At 40.5% G+C, this 22,304-nt stretch overlaps 3 protein-coding genes across 4 annotated transcripts in view; 1 reads left to right on the top strand and 2 right to left on the bottom strand.

Annotated features, from left to right (window-relative positions):
• Positions 1-906: 906 nt before the first annotated feature.
• LOC116705015 (cytochrome c) lies at positions 907-4,821 on the bottom strand. The gene is made up of 3 exons (XM_032540851.1): positions 4,676-4,821; positions 2,944-3,118; positions 907-2,149 (listed from the first exon to the last, which is right to left on the bottom strand). The coding sequence occupies exons 2-3, from the start codon at positions 3,110-3,112 to the stop codon at positions 2,004-2,006; spliced, it is 315 nt and encodes a 104-aa protein (XP_032396742.1). The 5' UTR covers positions 3,113-3,118; positions 4,676-4,821; the 3' UTR covers positions 907-2,003.
• A 2,194-nt stretch (positions 4,822-7,015) lies between these two features.
• rbm45 (RNA binding motif protein 45) lies at positions 7,016-15,764 on the top strand. 2 transcript variants are annotated; one of them, XM_032540829.1, is made up of 11 exons: positions 7,016-7,348; positions 9,409-9,531; positions 9,810-9,936; positions 10,171-10,305; positions 10,938-11,135; positions 11,770-11,899; positions 13,326-13,416; positions 14,125-14,282; positions 14,518-14,593; positions 14,746-14,884; positions 15,277-15,764. In XM_032540829.1, exons 1-10 carry the CDS (start codon positions 7,079-7,081, stop codon positions 14,860-14,862), a joined length of 1,425 nt encoding a protein of 474 aa, XP_032396720.1. In that variant the 5' UTR covers positions 7,016-7,078; the 3' UTR covers positions 14,863-14,884; positions 15,277-15,764. The 2 variants fall into 2 exon arrangements, with proteins under 2 accessions (XP_032396720.1, XP_032396719.1); XM_032540828.1 differs by having other exon boundaries at positions 13,326-13,419.
• Positions 15,765-16,940: 1,176 nt separating this feature from the next.
• zc3h15 (zinc finger CCCH-type containing 15) overlaps positions 16,941-22,304 on the bottom strand; it is a 9,034-nt gene continuing 3,670 nt past the window's right edge. The window contains exons 5-11 of the mRNA XM_032540830.1: positions 22,159-22,250; positions 21,255-21,440; positions 20,758-20,838; positions 20,590-20,655; positions 20,346-20,462; positions 18,158-18,293; positions 16,941-18,037 (exon numbers count right to left, since the gene is read on the bottom strand). Coding sequence (XP_032396721.1) covers positions 17,838-18,037; positions 18,158-18,293; positions 20,346-20,462; positions 20,590-20,655; positions 20,758-20,838; positions 21,255-21,440; positions 22,159-22,250 — 878 coding nt within the window. The 3' untranslated portion in view covers positions 16,941-17,837. The remainder of the gene's footprint in view (positions 18,038-18,157; positions 18,294-20,345; positions 20,463-20,589; positions 20,656-20,757; positions 20,839-21,254; positions 21,441-22,158; positions 22,251-22,304) is intronic.

The following is a 22,304-nucleotide window of genomic DNA, read 5'->3' as shown; positions in this document are numbered from 1 at the left end:
AAAGAATATGCTATAAACAGGAGGAACAATATTTGGTTATCTTTATTTTTCTGGAAGCTAGAGCCTCATTTTATTTCCTGAGTTTACAGCCTGTCTGACGACACACACACACACACACCTGACTTTACTCAGCCGTTGCTAGGCAGACTGTTTGACGACAGGTCCAGACCATAGTCTATGGTCCAGTCCCACCGCTGCTCTTCACTGAGCTTTGATCGAGGGAGGCGTGACCTCAGCCGCCCTCAGCTGGCTCGGTTCCTGGACATAAGAGGATTATATAACATACTGAACCAGGTTGTAACCAGGTGTGGCAGAGCAGCAAAGGTGGTGATTCAGCCAGAACTGAGACAACGGACTTTGCATTGAGACATGAACAAGAGACAGAACGTCACCAACTCTCAGGCCTTCTAACTGGAAACAATTAGGACGGCCGACAATTTAGTCCCGTTTAAACAGTCATTAAAGGATCCGATATTGTTTTCTTGTTAGGGATTTTAAAGGTGTAGTTAAAATATAAATATTTAATAATGTCTAGCATTCAGGGTATTTTTCCCCCCATTATCTCTGTGAAAGTTTAATACAGCAGAGAGATAGTAGAATTTATCTGGACAAAACAAATGTATATACATGTACTTATTACATTAAAAGTGTATGGCTTTCAACCATTTGTGCTTATTAACCAATACATAATTTCACCAGTGCTTTTCTTGATGTTTTTTCAGCATATTTAGCATCTTTTACCACCATTATTTCAGTAAATATCTAAACAAAATCATATGGTAAACTTCAGTTGCCAAGAAACAATTGTAGAAATGCTTGATTGGAGTTAAAACTACAAAAAAAAAAAAGTGTAAAGTAAAATAAGAAATAAAACTCCTTGCAATGAAGACACAAGCAGTCACGTTCACATTCCTGGACATTTCCTTTTAATTGATCCTTTTCATCCATCCTGTCCACAACGTAGCATTATAATTTTGTTCATGTGCATACAATGTTTTGCTGTGTACATCGACAGCAAGTAGCCCCCGTCAAAAACACGTTACAGTAAAATAAGTTACAACTCTTTCCGGCCTGTGAAACCAGGTAAATAACAAAATCTTCCCCCACTTTAGATGCTGCCCTTGACACTTTACATACTGTAGTACAGCAGTCAGCTTGGTGGTTTTGAAGGCATTCGTATGTAAATATACATACAGTCATACCCCAAAATGCGCAGCTGTAATGAAGCAGGTAAGCACACTTATTATAATCACTATGTATTGAGTCTGATGACTGTTGTGGGGGGGGGGGGGGGGGGGGGGGGGGGGGCTTCATTAACCCAACAGATCCAGCTCTGTATGAAACAGGTTTTTTCCCCAAGGGTTTTGGATACTGTGGTGCATAAAATTCGGGCTGTGTAATTTAAAAGAGCATTCATGGCAAGTGGTAGTTTCTGACCTTCAATCTACAACGACAGAGAAGACGAAGTGTCAAAAATCCACACTGTCAACTCCTCTAAGGTTGGGTTGGAAACTCCAGTTGGCCTGAAAGCTTGGGAATAGACACGAGTCAGCACCAGCTAACCACCAACAACTTCCACCCAGTTTCACTCTGATGTTGCTCATTTATTTAGGTTACTTTTCTTTTAGTAATAAGTTTAAAAATGAGGTTGATGGCGGATGGCTCTGCTGGCAGAACGTACCAGACACATGTTGCCATGGGAAAACAGAATGAGAAAATAGAAAATGGGATTAGTCGTTTTCTCCTCATTAGAGTCAAAGTACAGAAACCAAAACCGTAGTTTTATGCTTGGCCATTTGAACAACTGCTTGCGCTCAGACCTTAAAGAGGAAGTGACACGAGTTGTGAACTCAGAGGAGGTGCCACTTTTCCAAACTTAGACGGCATAAAATAACCTTAATTGCAAACGACTTAACATAAAACTAATGTGTGAGAGCCTAAAAATACGACAGAAAAACAAACGCAATAAGATGACATTAAATATTCTAATGTTAGTGACTAGTTCATGATGTTGACGATTTAAGGTACGCAATGAGGTCCTGGCGCTCGCCCTTCTTCTTGATGCCAGCGAAGATCATTTTGGTTCCAGGTATGTACTTCTTGGGGTTCTCCAGGTACTCCATCAAGGTGTCCTCACCCCACACAATACCTGGGAAAAGACAGCTCCGTGATTAAAAAGATAAATGATTTAATCAGGAAAACTAAAGAGGAATCAAAAGGATTAGGGACCAGATAGTGTTCCACCAACATGCAGTCTTTTAAAGTCTCTAGTAGAAACTGCTAATGTTACCAGTGACGACAAAAAAAACAAACAGAAAGCTTAACAATTTCAATAATTGAATAATTTGAGTCATACGGCAATCAAAAATGTCAAGACGTGAGGATATGCTAAGTTGTTTTATCATTGTAAATTGAATTTTGATGTTGAACTTGTTGGATTTTGATTTTTAAACTTTGAAGAAAATGTTTTAGTTAATGAGATTAATTGATAATTAGCCGCCCTTAAACAAATATAAATATGAAAAAATTAATTTTGAAAATTTTGAAATGTAAACGAACTCTCCTGTTGTCATCGGGTCAAATTTGACCCCTTTAAAAAAAAAAAAAAATGTCTCTGAAATATTACTTAAAATAATTCAGACATTCTGCTTTTAACTCAAATATTAGATGTAATTCTATATAAATGAGTTATTGACCATGAATTCCAAAAAAAATGTAAAACTAGCGGTGGTAAGGTGGTGTTAATGAAAACTTTAAAAGAAAGTCTGACTGAGGGTCAAATGTGTCCATATTTGACCCAGGAGGACAACACAAAGGTTATGACTTGGTTTCAATTATATTTTTGCACTGGCTCATTTGAAGTTGCATTTTTAATTTTTACTTGATCAATATCCAAGGTAGAGGGGGTTATTCAAAGTCTCCTTTATCCAGCAGTGAACTGACCTTTACTCTTGTTGGCGTCAGTGTACGAGTAGCCCTCTGCCTGCCCAGTCTTGCGTCCGAACAGACCCCAGAGGTTAGGGCCTACCTTGTGCTTCCCCCCCTGCTCTACTGTGTGGCACTGGGCACACTTCTGGACGAAAGCCTTCTTTCCTTTGGCAATATCACCCATAGTCAGCTGGAGAAACACAAAGTGAAAGCAGACAGAAAGAAAAAAAGGAGTCAGGTGCACAGTAATGAGAGATATTCTAAATGGTAAAGCGTGTGAATTTAGATCCATAAATACAACTGCCCATTTTGTATTCATAGGTCATGTTTATGGCAGAGGAGGCTCATTCACTGCTCAAGTCAGACGGGCGCCATCTTGTGAAGGTCGTTTAAGGGGACAACTTCATCAGCGCCCATAGCAAAGCATTCTTTTTACAGCATGCAAACAAGTCAAGACATTCCCCGCGTGCACCGGCACCCTGTCGAAGTCATTCCAAGGAAATACCACATAAAACACGCCCAGAAAACTGCACCAAACCACCCTTCAAATGACACATCCGCTCCGGTTACATCACTGTTAATAGCATGTTATTCTTCCGGAAGTTTGTTGTAACAGTATCTTATGGTTTTAGCTTTAAGCTGCCAATCTTGTCGAGAGGAGCCAACATAACTGTACTTGGCTAAAGTTGTGTTAATGACACCGTGTCAGATGACTTAACCGGTGTCATGCCAAAATGGGTTTCCTTGTTTTTTGGCTTCAAACCAAATTACTGACGAGGAATACACTGCATGCATAACTAGCTAATAAATCTGTCAAGCAGTCGCCGCTTCCTACATAAAAGTACTTTATTTTTCAAAATAAAGGCTTAGGTCACCGGGACATTTTAGAAGGGCGGCAAACACGCTGACGTTACACAGGTTAGGCTGTCCTCGCGTGGCTCGAGATAACACCCAAAACGAGAACAAGACTGTCAACTGCTTAGAAAAGTTTAGCTCCAAAAGCCTTTAACAATATTTATGTTGAAATAGATAACTGACGTTACAGAAACCAACTTATCGAGTGGGGTCATCTTACATGACTCACAGGACTACAGCAGTTACGTTACATTTTGATAGCGGTGATATACTTAAGTCTATATGTTCCATACAGGTGGGAAAGTAAGTAAAAAAAGTAATGTAAAGTTAGCATAGGTACCACAGCCCAGGCATTATCTAACATGGCGGGCCACGCTTTAGAGTCTTTCCAGCAAGGACATACAGTGGTAAGTGAAAGTAGCTTCCATCCACAGACTGCTAAAATGTTACTAGCTAACTTACATTTTTTTAGTCGGAGACTAGCTAACATTACGTTTACAAAGCTATAAAAAAGGGTAGCTAACGTTAGCTTGCCCTGGGTACCCTGCTAGTAAGGTTAGCCGGGGATGTGTCACCCATCCAGGCTGTAAAGGATGCTTCAAAGTCAGCGTCCGGATATCCACGGCAGTTCTACCAAACGGTACACTTTTACAACAATAACGAGCTTAAATAATCATAACTCCAACGAGAGCTAGCTAGCTAGTTAGCTAGTTCAACCCAATATTAAATAACCGCATTACTCTTGTATAAGAGGCTAACGTTAGGTAGCTAGGTTGATCAAGTTACCCCTCCGTTAGGGATAAATCACTCAGCCTCTCTTGTTGTTCTTTAGCAGGTTATACATATACCAAATATCAAACTCAACAGCTTAATATAAAGCAGATACATTTACCTTTTGGTTAAAATATGCGGGATAATAAGCTGCTTCTCTCGGTCGGTGAGCGATCTCTGGCGGTCGCAAAGAAGGTCACTTCAATTTAGAGGCACCGGCTTTTGACGTCATCACCCAATCACGTGCGCGGGCGAAATCCTGACGTGGTAAACCCGGCCGCGTTCCATTTATACAAACGGAGGTTTCCTCCTTCCCGACTTATCTTTAAATGTATTTGAAAATCGTTTGGTTTTGGCGACACGAAGCTCAACTACACATTGGTTAAACAATTATAATACATGTTTTAAATATAATCTTGACGAATGGTCGCTGGTCTGGTAGAAGATTAGACGAGGAGACAAAGAAGGAAGCGATAAATGTGTGTTGGTACTGCTCCCCACATTGTGGAGAAAAAGGCACCTGCTGGAGTAGCCTTATAAGGAGATGTAGTCGGCATATATGCAATAAAATGTCAATCTATTTACTTTGATTATGGACAAAAAATATGTTTGGCGTTTTTAGAAAAAGAAATGGGTAGATGGTGCTTTCATCTAGTTTTATATGCTTTAATTTAAGATATTTTAGGGGTGAATAAATTATCTTTAATATGAATAGGATAAGTTGTGACATTAATTCACATTTCACATGACATAACTAAAAACGGTAAACCGTAGCTAGAACTTTAACTGACCTTTTTAAAGACGGAGGAGACATTTGAACTATATCACCAACATTTTCTAAGGTGAACTAGTACTTCAGTAATAGTAGGTACGTTTAGGCTATACATAAAGCATCTCACTTCACAAAGTTCTTCACTATAAAAGACATAAGCAAGACATTCAATACGGACAACACATTAAATAAAACTACACAAAGGTAAAAACGTGTTTCTTGAGCTGTGTTTTTAAAGGTGACTGTGTCCTCGGCAGGGTTTCCCCCGGTGTATCACCAGCCTTAATAGGACCATATAGAATCTGCCTTATCAATTTAAATGCGGATTCCGTCCATGATTCTGTTATCACAGAAACTACTGGGGCTCTACAGTAATGCTGCCATTAGTCCGTGACTGACTGGGCTGGACAATGTTTTTTGGGGTAACCCTCTTCAGACAAAAGAAAGACAGTTAGGAGTCACAATCTCACGGTCCCCAAGGATTTCACAAATCCATTTGATTCCTATTCACAAGGTCCCAAATTATAGATTGAATTTCTGGTTTAATATAATTAGGTTCGGGAAATTAATACTAGTTTTGATTGGATATAAAAGAGAACTCTCTGTAAATTGTGGCACACACGCACCCACCCACCTACCCACACACACACACACACACACACACACACACACACCATATGGTGGCACAGATCAGTCCTGACACCCTCACCCATACCTCCCAAACAAGTCACAAGCCTCTGACGCCATATCATCAGCTGACAGCTAATGCAGGCCTGTAGTTACGTGGGTCAATGACGTAATATACCTGTATAGTTTTATTCAGTCCATTCATAATGTATTTTGTTCACAGGCATATAGGCCTATATAGCCTATTGGATACTTTATCATCATAGTATTGTATAACTATATTTTCTTTTCTGTAATTTACTGTAAAACGCCATGCAACTGGGTCCACGGTTTAGACAAGCCCACACAAGTGAATAATGCATTAGTTACTTAACATGAGTTACAAAAGCGTCCTTTCGTCCTTTTGTAACCGAGAACGAGACAGTGATTTTCAGCCTCCCGTACACTAGGTGGCAGTGAACGAGCACTATCTCCGAGGTCAGCTCTACTGACACCTTCAAGACTATGGGAATTTACACAATTTACTTACTTGACTTTGCCAGGATAACAGTAAACTATGATGCAACTCGTAGTCAACACATTTAAAGATGAAATGGTTAAAGGAGGTGATGCCGTAGCAAAATCTCTAATTTATAATGAAATAACTTGACTTGTTACTGCAAGGAAACTGTTGAACATGTGGTGAAAACATGGTGATTGTAGGAAGTTAATTGTAAAAAGAGAAAGATGTAGTCCGCTGATAAAACTAAAGAAGAAGGAGGAAACATAGGGAAGGAAATACCATCCGTCCGGATAATGGCAAGGAAAACACCGAACAACTTTTCACTGTCAAAGCTTTTGGGAAAAACACCAACAAGGCATATCACAATATTATTAAGTTTAAGTTAAAAATGTATTAAGAAAAACTAGTCTAGTTTCTTTCTTTCTTTTTTTGTTTGTCTTTTACTTATTTTTCTGCATTTAGCTCTTGTTAACACTCCAGTCCAGTCCAGTTGGCGGCGGTAATGCACCCCTAAGTTGGTTTGCAAACCGCCAATAAACCATAGTGGAGAAGAAGACACCTGATGTTTCCGAGGAGCACTTGAAGGCAGCACAAACGGCTACTGGCACAGTCGGGAAACAAAAATGGAGGAATACCCTAAACAACCCGAAAACCTCGACGACCCTCCCAACAGCCGGCTCTTCGTGGTCACAAGTCGGTCCATAACCGAAGATGAGCTTCGGGAAAGTTTCTCTGTGTTCGGGGACATTCATGGGATTTGGGTCGTCAAAGATAAGCAGACAAAGGAGTCCAAAGGCATCTGTTACGTGAAGTTCGCCAAGTCGTCGCAGGCCTGTCTGGCAATGGAGGAAATGCACGGCAAAGTGCTGATGGACGGGACTAAACCCATCAAGGTAACGTTAACGGTTATGCCGGTGGTCTTAGGTGACAGAAGCAACGCAATTTTTCGTACATATTTTGTCATTTTTGGGTCAGTAACTAACTAACGTTAGCTTGCTATTGTGCTAAATTAGCTAAAGTTAGCCAGTGTTGCGTGGCTAAGCTAAGTTAGCCAGCTACGGAAGCGTTACATTATTTTAAAAAAAATAAACCGATTGATACCGGTGTATTGTATATCACTCAGTTTACCTGCCAAGATGTGTTTCCCCTACCTGAAATAATGTTAACTATACATGGGGACGCTTTGCATTCACTTTTCGAAATGTGGGACAACTTCGACACAACACACGTAAGGAGACTGTGGTGCAAAGCCCCCCCTCGGTAGTTAGGGCCGAGACAGTTGGTTGGAGTTTAGGCATGGACTTTAGCTATTTAGCTATGTCCCAATTCAGGGACTGCGGCCATTGAAGGAACAGAACTCGACAGGGAAACAGTTTTTATTCAACACCGGTATCGATTTTTGAACGATACCAGCATCAACAATGTTCGATACAACAAGGATGGGAAACCATCGAATCTTGGATGCATCGCGATTCTCTCTAGAACAGGGGTCTCAAACTCAACTTACTTGGGGGCCGCTGGAAGTAGAGTCTGGGTTTGGCTGGGCCGCATCAAGTATTCCAAAAAAAACAACTATTTCCTCCAAACAGGGCGCGGAACTGCCGGTGCTTTAAGCCCCTAGATCTGATATGGTTGGTGAATTTCACAACAACAGACATCACATTGTCAAACCTCAGGCATTTGCCGCAAAGAGTACTTAGCTAGCTTGACAACGGTTACGCCGCTGTCACGAGACTACGGTAGCCCATAGGTGACAAACGCAATGACAAAAAGTTTCAGAACGCGCGGGCCGCCCTAACACTTAACTTTGATGTCAAGTTGGGGGCCACAAAATATCATCCCGCGGGCCGCAATTGAATTGAATTGGCCGCGAGTTTGAGACCCATGCTCTAGAACGATTCGAAACTTAATTCTGATTGTTGATTTTTTTTATTTTTTTTTATGTGAAAGTTATTTTCTCCTGACATGTACAAATCAGAAAACAGTAACTGAAAGAAGATGGGATGATGGACAAAAACTTAGAGTTTAGGCAAGAGTACAGGAAAAATGTTGTGCATATACACATGATCTAACAAGACATGCATAAAATAATTAGGCAAAACACATATAGGCTGTTGATCTATTTCATCTCTTGTGGGTACTTGTTTAACACAATAGCAGAAAAATACAATTGAGCGGGTCTAGGGGACCAAAAGAACGAGATGGTAGTGGGAAACACATTTAAGTGCAGGATGGGTCTCTGGGACCTCGTAGGACGAGATGAGGAGTAGTGGGAACATGTTTGACTGTAGGAAGGGTCTCTGGGACCCCAAAGGGCTAGGCCCCCTCTAGTTCACGTAAAATGACATCACACAGTGCGTGAGGGTCACCGGGGACCCGAAGCTCAACGGCATTAGAAAAAAGTCAAATAAACTGAACAGGTCCTGGTGACCCCAAACTCATGAAGGACAACACAAGGGTTAACACATTACATTTGACCACCTTATTTTTCATGTTCTAAGAAGTCAATTATCCACCTTTTAAACACGATTTAGCCTCTGACATGGAAGATTACTATAAGATGATGTTTAAGTGATTAATTTGTAAGCGTGGAACTACAAAAACAGTAGACAAAATTATTTATTTAAACTTGTGTGTGACAAATGCTTTACTGTATGTCAAAATCTTACAAACTCATATAATATTTTGAAATCACACACGAAAACGTACATACAAAGAATTGCATCGACAATCTTTTTTAGAATTGAATTGTTGGCCTCTGAATCAGAGAGATCCCCAACCCTAGATATAACACTTGTTCCTGAATGTTTTTTTCATTACCAATTTAAAACAATTAATATTAACATTATGATACAAATATTTATTTCTCAGATTTTTTCAGACCTTTTTTTATCAAGCTGCAGTTGTAACCAAACAATGACTAATTGTTTCCTTTATTTCTCTGGTTGTGAAGGTGTTTATTGCCCAGTCACGGTCTTCAACTAGACACAGAGACGTTGAGGACGAGGAGCTGACCAGGATCTTTGTCATGATCCCTAAAACCTTCTCGGAGGAGGATCTTAAAGACACATTTAAAGTAACTACTACACCCATTTCTTCTTTTTTTCCTGTCTTTACTATTGCCTGTATGTAAAATACATCTATGACTACAATTTAACATGATTATAAAAATATGAATTTTCACTTTAGGTTCTCTGAAATATGCCTTCATCTTTTTTAAATTTTGGCTATAACTGACATTTCTTGCCACCTTTTTATATTTAAAGAATTGAAATAATGTGCAATCCCACATGTCAAATATGGCATAATGAATAAAAATCTATTCGTCCCCGACTTTGTCTGTCTCTCGTTCAGGAATACGGTGATATTGAATATTGCGTGATCATCAAGAATAAGGCTACAGGCGAAAGTAAAGGACTGGGCTACGTGAGATACTACAAACCCTCTCAAGCAGCGGTCGCTATAGAGAACTGTGACAAAAGTAAGATGGCGTCAAAATGTTTTACTGGTGGTAGACATAGCTGCATAAAAAGGAATAAGAGACTTTAATTTTTACATCGCTACATGCTCATAAATGATTTAATACCATACAGTTAACAATTTATATTTAGTGTATTTCCAGCCAGACTAGCTTCTCACTGTTAACACTTTGTGAACTGCTGTGGGTGTTTTTGTCTTAAGGGATTGTGGCATTGATGATTATGGGTTTTATTAGCTTACAGGGCCATCCTGGCTGAACCTCGCACCAAGACTACAGCACCAGAAGACTACTCGGCGGGAGCACCCAGAGGTGATTACGTGGGCGGCGGCGGCGGTGGTGGTGACATGAACCAGTATGCCTTCCCTATGGGTAAGACGACGTTTCACAACCCAGTTCAGTATTTCTTTGTGTTAGGTTAGTAAGTTTATAGTTCTTTCAAGCCAGTGACCAGCAGTTAGGTCAGTCAGACATAAGACACAGCACTGAATCCTGTGGGTTGTCTCTGCTGTCAGATGACATTCTTAGTAGCATTTCTGGGGGGGGGGTTCCTGGTGGAGTTTGTTTTTTTTACCGTCAGCATCGCTGTGGAGCTATCTTTTTTTAATGATGGGGGTCCCCATTTTCTTGCCAGTCATTTCACATAATTCCACTGATGTGAAAGCAGCAGGGAAGAAGACGGATAGCAAGTAAACCGATAAAAACAATGCAGGCTACAAATGTTCTTTAAAAATGGCTTAAGACACTCTGTTGAGATCAAGAATGAACAACTAAAGTCATTAGTGCCAAAATTCAAGCAGCTGATGATTTTAGGTTCAAGTGAGTTCTGAGTTATTTAGGGAGCTCATTGAGGCCTTATGTCCCACAGGGACGTACAGGATTAAGTAATGAATCCAAGGCCTTGTCTCTTCTTGAAGGTCTTTTAATGTAAATGCATTTAGGAATCACTTACTGCAGTTGTATCCGTCCTGTTATTGACCCTGGTGTCCCTCGTTCCTCAACAGCTGACCCTGGCAACTACCCGGTCAATATGGACTACCGCTCTGGGGATCGCTTGGGGGACCGCTCCGGGGACTTCACACGGTGCCTGATGATTTCAACGCGGGCCGCACTCACCCAGGAGCAGATCTTTTCTCTCTTTGACATCATTCCTGGCATGGAGTACTGTGAACTGCAGAGAGACTCTTATGGGTTGAGCAAAGGTTTGTGACTAAATCCAACGTATGGGCTTTATTTAATAACTTAACTTTAATACTGTACATTGGAGTCAAAGAAAAAAGAAGGTGTCTTTGATAGAGTTCACTTACCATACTTTATCTGTCATGAGTATGTGACTGAAGTTTTGTATTTCACGTGATGACACTTAAGCATCCAGCATGATAAAATTGTATCATACCCTCCCTTGATATGGAAACCATTTTAGCGTCTTAAAAAGAGAGTCAATAACTGTTACATGTTTTTAATCTCGTAGTTGTTTTTTTAGTCTGAGTTAACAGACATAATCCAAAAGGTATTAACATTTTGTTATGATATAAAATGAATGAATGAAAGAAACAAATTCTCATTTGAAAAACAGGAATTGGCTTTTTGGGGGACTAACGAATCAATAATCAATAGTCATTTATTATCTGTCCATTGGTTGCCTACGATCAACATAGTGTTCTTTGATTAATCCCTACCATGTCATAGTTTATATACGTTGTCCTGACAGGTCAAAAACTGAATACAAGGTAATTTAAAAGTAAAGTTAGTTTGTAACTCATGCAGTCTGTGAATGTTGACGTGTTCCAGCCATTAATTTTGTTTTAATTTAAAAAGTTCTCCTTTTGGCTGCAGGTCATGCTTTGATTCGCTACAGTAATCTTGGATCAGCTGTTTATGCCAAGGAGAAGCTGAATGGCTTTGAATATCCACCTGGCAACAGACTGGCAGTCAATTTTGTTGACGACGGAGAGGACCGCAGCAGGTACATGCATGCATGTTTACACCTCGTACACACAGAATATCATGACCTGAGGCTTGGCGTGACCAAGGCGTTACCGAGGCAACTTCAGATTCAACCTGGGTTTTCTGTATCACGACGGATCACTTGTTGCCGGGTTAAATCGCCGTGGTAACTTATGCTGAACAGCTACCCTGGCCGGGAGCAGGTTATAATGGGGAATTAGAGATCAACCCGTGTAAAAGCACCGTCTACTGACCAATCGGTACTCGATTGATAACGGCATCACCGTTCCTAGAAGATCAGGTGGAGCTCGGTGCGAGGAGAGAGAGGTGCGCTCGTGAAAGTTAAAACATTTCGAGACCTTCAACTCCGTTAACATTCTTCGATGGGTATCTTTATGAAAGATTAAGTGGAGGGAATTACGTATAGGCTATTTGTGTTTTACAATGATAAAAGTACTGATTATTAAAATGGAGTCTGGGTTTGGCGATGGGGATTTTTGCCCTTAAATTAATACATTATAAAAAGATTTTCAAATGCTGGCTAAGTGAGTTTACTATTGTTTATTTGCTCTCAGATCGCCACTGTCAGTGTAGCAACTGAAATAATAGGCTAAAGCAACAACAGTTTATGGAAAGGACAGGTGTAATTATGGCCAGGTCTTCTGACTGATGGGGAAGTGATCTTGAGAAGCGTTGTGATTTACGCATTACATCGTCGGCTATTTTGTTGCCAGCTTTCCTTCCTGTTTTAGGAAGCAGCGACTGTATTGTGCTTTTCCTGTAAAACCATGTCTGTGTTCTTCATATTTATGCAGTATTATGGTTTTGCTTTTCTTATGTTAAATATGCTGCTCTGGTAGATGTTTGCGATTGATTGTGCTGTGCAAACACCGCCTCTTTAATGTGAACACGCACGCCGCTGGATTGGGAAACCCTGGGTTGGTTGAACTAGTTGTTAACCACTGTCGTAACACAGGTTATGTGGGACCGAGGTTGTTAGGGTTATTGAAGCCCGGTAACTGAAAGAAATCCAGGGCATGTTGATAATAATTCGTAGTACGTGCCTCATGTCTGCAAAATAAGTTAGAAGTCAATGGAGGTGTGAAGCAGAAATGCCCTTTAAAGTTAATGAATTAATTTTAAATATTGGTAGCGAAATGCCACTGATGATTAACCGTAACCTTCTCTGCATGTCTTCTTGGTCACGTTTTATTTGTTATCAAATATTCATGGGTGAGAGCAAGCATGTTTATATAGTAAACAACAAAGTAGTTGTATGTAGTCTGAAGAAGTAAAACTTGTGGGCACCACATAGTTTAAGGCTCTGACGGGCGGTCGTTGGCAGAGCCTAGTTGTGAGTAATTTTGTCCGCACAACTTGATCAGTTAGTGAAGTTAAGTATGAACCAGTGAACATCAGCTTGATGCGCTTGTTTTCGTGTGTAGTCCTGTAGGTCGCATGGCCATGCAGTTTGTTGCAACCCAGATGATGTCATCAGCGTGGAACGGCCATTCTTCCAGCCAAGCAATGAAACCTCCTGTAAGTACATAAACTCAAAGCCTGATTTACAAAATCAACCTGTAATTAATCACAAATTATATTAAGGGTATGGTAGGCGCCGTTGTACATAAACAATCTTCATATTTTAATGTATTTGAACTGGCTGGGCTGAGAGATGGCAACATGTACAGTGTCATATTGGCCAAACGCTGCGGGAAAAGGACTTCCTTTACTTCAAATTCTGGCGTTTTGCACATTTTAACAGCTGCAGCTTTAACTCATAAGTTCTTTTTATTGACAAAAAGGAAATGTGTTTAATTTTAGACATTTATTGAACCTGTGATGTAGAGATAAAAAATAGAAATACTGTATGCAACTTTTTTTATCTGCAAAAAAACTTATTTACACACAATTTCAACAGAATATCAGTCGGATTTATGATAAAATCATCTGAAAAACTACTGCATCATTTTTAGAAATTGTTCTTGCTGTGGTGTCACATTATAGAGACTATATTTAATGTATCATAGCAAACAACTCTTCCTCTATAGAACAACTCAAGGTTAATTACTGTTCTGGGTAATTATCCCTCCACGCCTCCTCTGCTACCAATAGCACATTACAGGTCAAATAATGAATGAACTAAAAGTTTGCAATTGCACAAGATTTAACACCTAACCCTATTAAAATAAAACGTGTTTAAGTTGACTTGTGGTCCTGTGTGTGTTTGCCGGTATCCTCCAGAGCTATCCTGCAGTCGCCCCAATGCCCCGGGTTCAGACAGACGTCAACCTGCCCCCTCTGAAGAAGCTCGCTCCACCCGACAGCAAGGCAAAGGAGCGCTTGTTTGTTGTCTTCAGCCCCGCCCCACTGCCCCCAGATGTGCTGGAGGACGTGTTCTGGTAAATGTCCCATTCATTGACTCCTACTTTGACTTAATTATAACAATGCAGTGGGCTTATGGTGAAAATAAGGGTCCATTAGCTAGAAGGTCACAGGTTCAATTGCCCACAGCTCTAAGCTCAGTCAATGCAAATGAGAGCATCGAGCTAAATGCTCCTAAATAGCCGTCTAATGCTGCTATCAAAATGATGCTCCAGACAATCGGCATAAACAGATGTTCCTGTTTCTCCGTAGTCGCTTTGGTTCCCTGATTGAGGTCCATCTGGTTCCTGGGAGGAAGGTTGGATACATGAAGTATGCAGATAAACAGGTGAGACTCTGAACTGATTGAAGATAAACTCTTGAAAGGCAAAGGACGTGAAATTGAATACCCAAACGGATTCCAAAAAATGGGTAGCATTTGATGGATGAATAGATGTAGACAAATGGGGAAGACATAAGACGTCTGTCTCTGTCTCTTAGTGTGCCGACGATGCCTTGGCAGCACTCCACGGTCGGGTCGTCAATGGAGTAAAGATGAAGGTGATGCTGGCTGATCCTCCCAGGGAGGAATCTCATAAACGTCCTCGTACCTACTAGGACCACGAGACAGAAATGACTGGTAAGTGCCACCCCTTCTGCTGCTGGGGACACCCCCATGAATAACCAAACCACTGGGTGGGAGCAGTGTATTACACCGTAAACGTATTCTGTGTAATACTTGGTTAGTGAAAGCTACACAGAGCAGAAAAGGTACTCACAATCTTGCCTAGAAAAAAAAAAGAAAAAAAAGAAGAAGTCACAAGTCTTTAATTGCTGCAGTGTCATATGCTTCAGATGGACTTGCTAACTGACCCACTAGTACATTTCTTTACATCAAACAACCAATCAGTCTCAATTAGCATCAGAAATGGAGCACATACTCTAAGACTCTACTGTAAAACTGTTTAGCTTCTAATGACAGGTGAGTTGTTTCGCTTCCTGTGAATAACACTGCAGCTTCTTGTTCCCTAGGCGACTGTTGTCATGACACAATGACACCTGACCTGACCGACCGACCGACATCAAGCCCTTGTCTCGACCTCTTGACACGACCCTTTTGACACCTGTCTGACTCACTGATAGAACAAGTAAACGCTAGCATCCACTACTAAAGCAGTCTTAATCCTATACAGTCTGTAAGCAGCAGCAACATGCACAGTGTGTGTCGTTTGTGGTTTGCTTCATGCATTTAATGCCAATTTCATTTTTTCTTTTTTTTTTAAAAGTAGATAATGAATCATTGTAGTTCAGGTGGTTGGTAGCATTTTATTCTGGGGAACAAATTGTAGATGGGAAGCTTAAAATAGGATTGTTATGCTGGATCTAGATGTTTTGTTTTTCAAATCTGGTCCTCTCTTTTTTATCTTATGGTATGTCAACCCATGTTGAGCTTAGTTCAAACGTGTTTATCAGACCAACTGTTTTGTCAGTAAAAAAATAAAAATCAGTTGAACACCCTATTAAACCTGGCTCGTCTCTTCTGTAGCTGCCTGATGAATAACTGGACAATTGTTCCTGTTTCACTCTTTATCTCTTGATTTTTATTTCACCATTATTAAGAAGAACATGAAATAAATCCATCAAGTATCGACATGCTACATTAAATCAATGGGATTTGTTTGTGAATTCAACATTTTGAATGTATCCCTGGGCTGCGTTCCTATGTCCCAGTGTGGTGTTTGTTCTGAATATTAACTTTTTTTCTGATTTTTATAATAAAAATTTGATCACAGAACATTTGGAATGTATTTGACAAGCGAATGTACATTCAAAACATTCATAAAAAAGAAAATCAATGGGAAAATTGGTTGTGTATACAAAGGGAAACAAATTGGGTGGATGGGAAGTTTATTCAACACAGCAAGTGTTTGTGAAATGATTGCCTGTGAGCTATCAATTATATAAACATTGTTTACAGTTGAGACCAAATAAAGATTCATTCTCTATGGGACAAGAGGGTGAGGGTGGACTGTGGACATTGGAATTAAATGATTTTTTAAATTATAAATCTTTAGTTGGTCTAGTTCTGAATATTGGCAACCACTGCTTGGTAGGTAAGAATCTGTGACAGTTGTGATACATAGTTAAATGGGTCACTTAAATGAGATATATATATATATATATATATATATATGGGTATACTTTAATTACCCACAAGATGCAGCAGACATTAAATTGTTTCGTGAAGTGGAACAGCATGGTTAACGACCCTAAGATTTTTTTTTTTTTTTTAAGTGCATTTAAATGAATATGAATTAACATAACTGCCAATAAAACTGGATTACCAAGTGGGCAACTGCCTCTACACCGCAGACCTCAAGGACCCCAGAAGCATCAGCTTGACAGTCAGTCAACCAGGTCATAGCTTGTAAAGGGTCCCTACGTAAAATTAATGTCCTTAATTTTTAGGTTATGTTTCTCACGTGGTGCACAACCTTAAAGAATGCGGTTACGTCTAAGTAGCTCAAACCAACTGGCATTCAGATGACCTGGGACCAGGCAGTAGTCCAGTACTGTTATCTAGTGTGCTGTGATTGCTGACTTGATGGAAATGTGGAAGGCAACAGGGGCCCAGTGGGGGGAAAGCTACATCTTTAATTTAAATACGTTTCTGTCATCTAAGAAGAGACCCACACTGGATGTACAGTAATCTTTTATTTCTTCAGGAGGCAACTCATGAGAACAGTATTTACATTTCTGGGCTAGCGATGGGACAGTTTGGTTTCCCTGCTGGGGCTTCATCCGTCTGGTCACAGAAATAGCACTGACATTTTAGAAGCTTGGTCTGGGTTTTTTTTTCCTTCAAAATGATACATTTCGTTAACACAATTTTTTCAATGTAAGCTTAGCTAAATTAAATATTTGAGGGAAAACTCCCATTAGAATGATGAAATTGCAACCTGGAACTCTTTACGTTTATTTTTCTTTACTGAACAGATCAAGTTTCTTACAACAGAATCACTCCTGTTCATTTCCTACATTGAATTGTGACTGTAGTACGCTTTCAAACGTCCATCGATATTACTTGATTTATTGAAGTCTTGTCCCACAGTACAATCTCACAAGTATAGTGCTTTAATTTTTAACAATTTCTCATTCTGAATAGTTATATTCACAGTCAACGGATTAGGAAGCCCAATTTATTTCATAAGTAAATTCAGTTTCAACGGAAGTTCATTGGGCAACAAAACAGCCAAATTGTATTTTAATGGAAATTCTGACAAGCAACAACCATGTGGAGTTGGCCCTGATAAACCCTAATTGGCCCTGCTGTGGAAATCTGGAGACCCAGTGGACAAAAAGCAGAGGATGTGGTGGGATGTGAGAGGGGCAATACAGAAAACAGGGCGGCAGAGACGGGCAGTGATGTCATGAAATAATCAGGCTTTATTACTGGAGTCTCTGAAAGTTAAAATCATTCAAACATCTGGTCTCTTTGTTGTTTAGCTCCATGTATCCATCAGTCGATCCCTTTGTCACTTAGTCCGTCCTAACTTCCACCTCACGCTCCCTCCCCTCTCACACGCTCCCTCTCAGTCTTCCAGCGCCAGTGTGTTGAGTTCCTCGTCGAGCTCCTCCAGATCTTCTCCTGTGAACAGGTTCTCATCCACCGGCACCTCCTCCTCTTCTTCTTCTTCCTCCTCCTCCTCACCACCTCCATCCTCGCCGCCTCCTTCTGCTCCCGAAAGCCCGTTGGATTCGGCGCCACCGCAAGCTCCGTTCAGCTGCTCCTCTGTAGATGGGCAGAAAATGAGTTGTTTTTAAATCATGTTTTGGTTGTTACTTGTGCATCAAAGCACTCATACTGTTGTTGTTTCTCATTCCCCAAAACGTACTGGCTGGCTTTTCTTACCATTGTCTGTTTTCGTCGGCTGAGTCTTACTCCTCGAGGTGAAACGGTCCGTGGATGCTACGGTAATGCCTGTGTTGTCGACCTCTTGTGGAACAAAACGGGATAGGTCTATGTCCTGGACATCTGTAGAATCAGTCTGAAATAAAATTGTAAATTAGGTTTAGACAAGGGTGTGACACAAGACAGCAGGTGGAATAATGTAAAGAAGCAGGGAAAGTATTCTGGGAACCTTGGAAAAATGTGTTGGTGATACACGGAAACAAGTGTGGAGTCATTTTGCCATAAATGAAGCGTTCTGTGCTAATTTGAGTCCTGCTTGATGCTGAATGTTTTTTTTTTTTTAAGTGAATACTTAAAATCAATAACGTTATTAGTAATTATATTAGTAACGTGTACTTAGCTGCATCAGAACATCTGCACTTTTCAGAGTCAAACTGAAAATTTATGAACAAAGTTGCAGATTATCACAGAACAAAATAACAAGATGCACACTGTAGTGTGTGTGTGGGGGGGGGGGGGGGGGGGGGGGGGGTGACAAGAAGCTGCATTAAAGTCAGTTTCCCGCAGCCTTCAGGCTGAACAGGAAGTGACATAACCCCTGTGGTCTGATTCGGATTGAATAAAATGTTATCAGACCCATATATCAGCTGGTACACAGTCTCTAGTTGTTTTAATTATGACAGAGTAGCTGTCAAAATGCTCTACATGTGATCTGTTGCTGATTTTAATTAACAACACATTGTAGATGATCCGTGATCTGAATGGATTTAGTCTCTCGGACTTCTTAACGTTACTATCAGCCACACAACATGTGTTCTGTACAGAATAAGCCAAAGTTAGCAGGTAAAATTCCTCAGATTCAAAAACATTAAAAAGTTTACATGAAACGTCATCTGAACCAATCAGCTGTTAAATCAGCTGAGAGGCCGGCGTTTCCCAGCATGCCCTGGGTGCGCCTGGGTCTTGCAGTCAGTGAAAAGCAACTGTGCTGTCGGTGTCTCCGAACTGCAGCCGCCTTGATCTCGTGGGATTATTGTCGCCCACGTGTAAAAGGCGTCAGAGCAAGTCGGGATCAAGTCGGACACAAAGGACCGGATTTTTTTGTTGTTGCTGAAATGACCTGCTTCATGTAGTTCTACTCTAACATAGGGGCAGTTTCAGCAAATATGATAGAAACTTAGTTTTATAAATCTTACCTACTGCATATTTAAGTAAAGATTGATTAAAGGAATGGATGGCATTTTTTTCTTGTTGCATTACACTTAGTTATTAATTTACAGCCTGAATCTACGAAGCAGCACACAGGTGTACAACAGGTGCAGACTGGGCCTGCACCATATATACGATAAGCACTCTTTAGGTCCGGGGGCTGCATCAAACCACTTTGCATCACTTGTAGGAAAGTGAATTATAAGTGCTTATGGAGGAGGCAAAAAAAAGTGTGCTGAAATTGTGGCTCGGTCTCATCTCTGAGCTGTGGAAACTGCAGCGATCACATATCGTCCACACCAGCGAGAGCCTTGGACGCCGTTTGACTCCGCTTCGTGCAGCCGGCTTTAGCTGCCGTTAACTTTTCAATTCATGTGTGGGACCCGGAAGTTTGGCTTCTATTTGTGATGAAATTTCAAACACTTAACTGGACATTAATGCAGTAAGAGATACAGTATATGTTCTAGCAGCTTGTCAGATTATTGTTATTTAGACTTTCATCTCAATTAACATAAGGATACAGTTTTTGTGATCTACCCCTCTTCTTCAATGTTAAAGCTGCAGCCATGAACTCAAGCATGTGGATATTTCTCTAAATGGTAAATTTGAGGTGTTTGTATAAATCCTACAGTTTCAACACTACAACAGGAATACGAGTTGCTCCTGTTCACTGTTAAAATGTTTAAGTACTTATATAAGGCCCTATATTTAAGTATTTAAAATCTTTTCTGAATATCTCCAACACTGACCTCACACCATAACCAAAATAACTTGCAAAACACTGTTATCCTGCAAATATTTTGTGCCAACAACAAACTAAATTAAGTCACCAAACGATGTTGAATGCAGTTATTGTGCTGGGACATCTCACTTCAAGTGCAACGCCAAACTAAACAACTATTGACTGTAGGAGGTCTCATCTGCTCTCCATCAAACTTTCTCCAATAAATTCTGTGACTGTGTGCCCACAATACATCACCTGATCGTCGTCGTCAACGTCATCTTCTTCTTCGCTGGCATATTTAGTGTCATCGGCTTCAGCATCGTCATCATCAACCAACTCCGGATGGAACTCAAACACTTCGCGCCCGCTCACCTACAGATACAGGTGATTTGATTAAATCCTGTATTACTGTGGAAATGTTGACGTATGAAGTGACCACAGACACAAACATTACCCAGACAACTTAATGACCACACACACTAGTTGGAGCCACACTTACCACTAGCGATTTTCCAGCCTTAAAGTCGGCCTTCTTCTTCTCCATCTCATCCCTCGCTTTGTCAATCTGTTAATCAACAGCCCACACAGGGAAAGGTAAGGGACTTCAAACATTTCCGGTGCTTGCCAGACAAACGGATATAAATGAAATGATTAAACCCGTTCCAACCTTCTCTTGCCTTTTCCTCTTCTTCCAAGCCAGGAAAGTCTCCAGGGTGATCCGGGTCACATTGGCACCCAGGGCTGCACGCTGCAGGGGGACGGAAAGCAAAACTGAAGAGAGCTTCCCAGGTAATATCAGCCAGAGTATTCAGAGACATCAGACCCTGTGTGGTCCGCTACATCCTAACCTTTTGTGCGTCAAAATTAGAGCCCGGCCGATAAAGGATTTTAAAGATTGATACCGATATGAATCTATTTTTTTTTAAATCCAATACGCCAATATTTATATTTTTTCACAAACACATTGCAAAACAGGTATGTTTGAACGGGCACTGCACTCATTTATTTATCGTTTGTACACACTCTTATTATGCCCAAGCCTCCACATATCGGAGCTGGATTGTACTTATTATTTTCCAGAATCTATGAAGCGCAAATCGCAGAATTTCCCTTTGGAGATCAATAAAGTATTTCTGATTCTGAAATCGCAATGTGTAAACTTACCTCGTTTTCTATCAGTTCCTCCAGCGAAATTTCATCCTCTTTATTCTCCTCCTTCTTCTTGTCTTTTTTCAGTACAAAGCCAGGTGGCAGAGCGTGCCGGTACATGCAGACATCCCCCCCCGATGGACATGACCAGAACCAGCCGTACTTATTATTCTCTATGGCCTCCAGGAAGTGCTTACACACCTGCAGACAACACAGCGGAGTAAGATAAGGGTACAAAGAGGGGACAGGGTAGACGGACAGCATCTTGTAGTATTACTGTATTTAGCTGAATGTAGTTTAAGTTTAAGAGACCGTTTGGGGACGAACCGTCATGAGATCAGATTAACTGAATCCATCAACAACAGAAAATCGCTGCTGGTTGTTGTTTGCCATTTTGAAACAACGCTGATTGTTATTTCTAAATCAAAAAGAGGCTTAGCTAATACCCAAAAGACAGTCAGTTTAGCTTTGATTTGTGGTCAACCTGAGTCTCTGCCAATTATGAATGCCTACATTAATAACAAGAATAAATCAGGGACCAAAGACTTATATGATTGATTAAATCCAATACCTCCACTATTGATCAAACCTAGTCAATGGAAAACCTTTTAGATTTTTCCCCCTTGGGTTTGGTTTTCTCTTCCTCTGTCTCTCCTATGTCCATTTTATCATCATCCATATTTCCTGAACTCCATATTTCTCTCGGTTACACATCTCTAACATAACTTAATTTCTTCGATCATCAGTCAAGACTGAAAAACTGCTCATTAATTTGGGCTCCATTTGGGCATTTATGCAATCAGTCATGTTATCAATTATCAAATGGGACAATGTAAAATGCAGATTTCCCTCCATGCACCAACCTCTTCATCTTTCCCTGTCTTTATACGCTGGTCATTGTTCATCAGAGAAGACTTACAATTTGTGTTTTGGCTTTCTTCTTCTCTGCCTCTCCGTGTTTTTTGTTGACGACCTCTTCCAGTTTCTTCTCATCCCAGTTGTCCATAGTGTCTAAATAGGAAAAAATTAATCCAACAATGTTTTACAAATAATAAAAACTAATGG

The sequence above is a fragment of the Etheostoma spectabile genome, chromosome 17 (genome assembly GCF_008692095.1).
Source record: "Etheostoma spectabile isolate EspeVRDwgs_2016 chromosome 17, UIUC_Espe_1.0, whole genome shotgun sequence".
Taxonomy (NCBI): Eukaryota; Metazoa; Chordata; class Actinopteri; order Perciformes; family Percidae; genus Etheostoma; species Etheostoma spectabile.
This window is presented reverse-complemented; position numbering and strand designations above follow the sequence as displayed.

Bases quoted from the DNA above. Each gene is read 5' to 3' on its own strand.
- LOC116705015 (XM_032540851.1), bottom strand. From the start codon at position 3,112: ATGGGTGATATTGCCAAAGGAAAGAAGGCTTTCGTCCAGAAGTGTGCC. The intron at 2,150-2,943 runs GTCAGTTCACTG...GTCTTTTCCCAG, and splicing joins TGACGCCAACAAGAGTAAAG to GTATTGTGTGGGGTGAGGAC.
- rbm45 (XM_032540828.1), top strand. From the start codon at position 7,079: ATGGAGGAATACCCTAAACAACCCGAAAACCTCGACGACCCTCCCAAC. The intron at 9,937-10,170 runs GTAAGATGGCGT...GGGTTTTATTAG, and splicing joins TATAGAGAACTGTGACAAAA to CTTACAGGGCCATCCTGGCT. The intron at 13,420-14,124 runs GTAAGTACATAA...GGTATCCTCCAG, and splicing joins GCCAAGCAATGAAACCTCCT to AGCTATCCTGCAGTCGCCCC.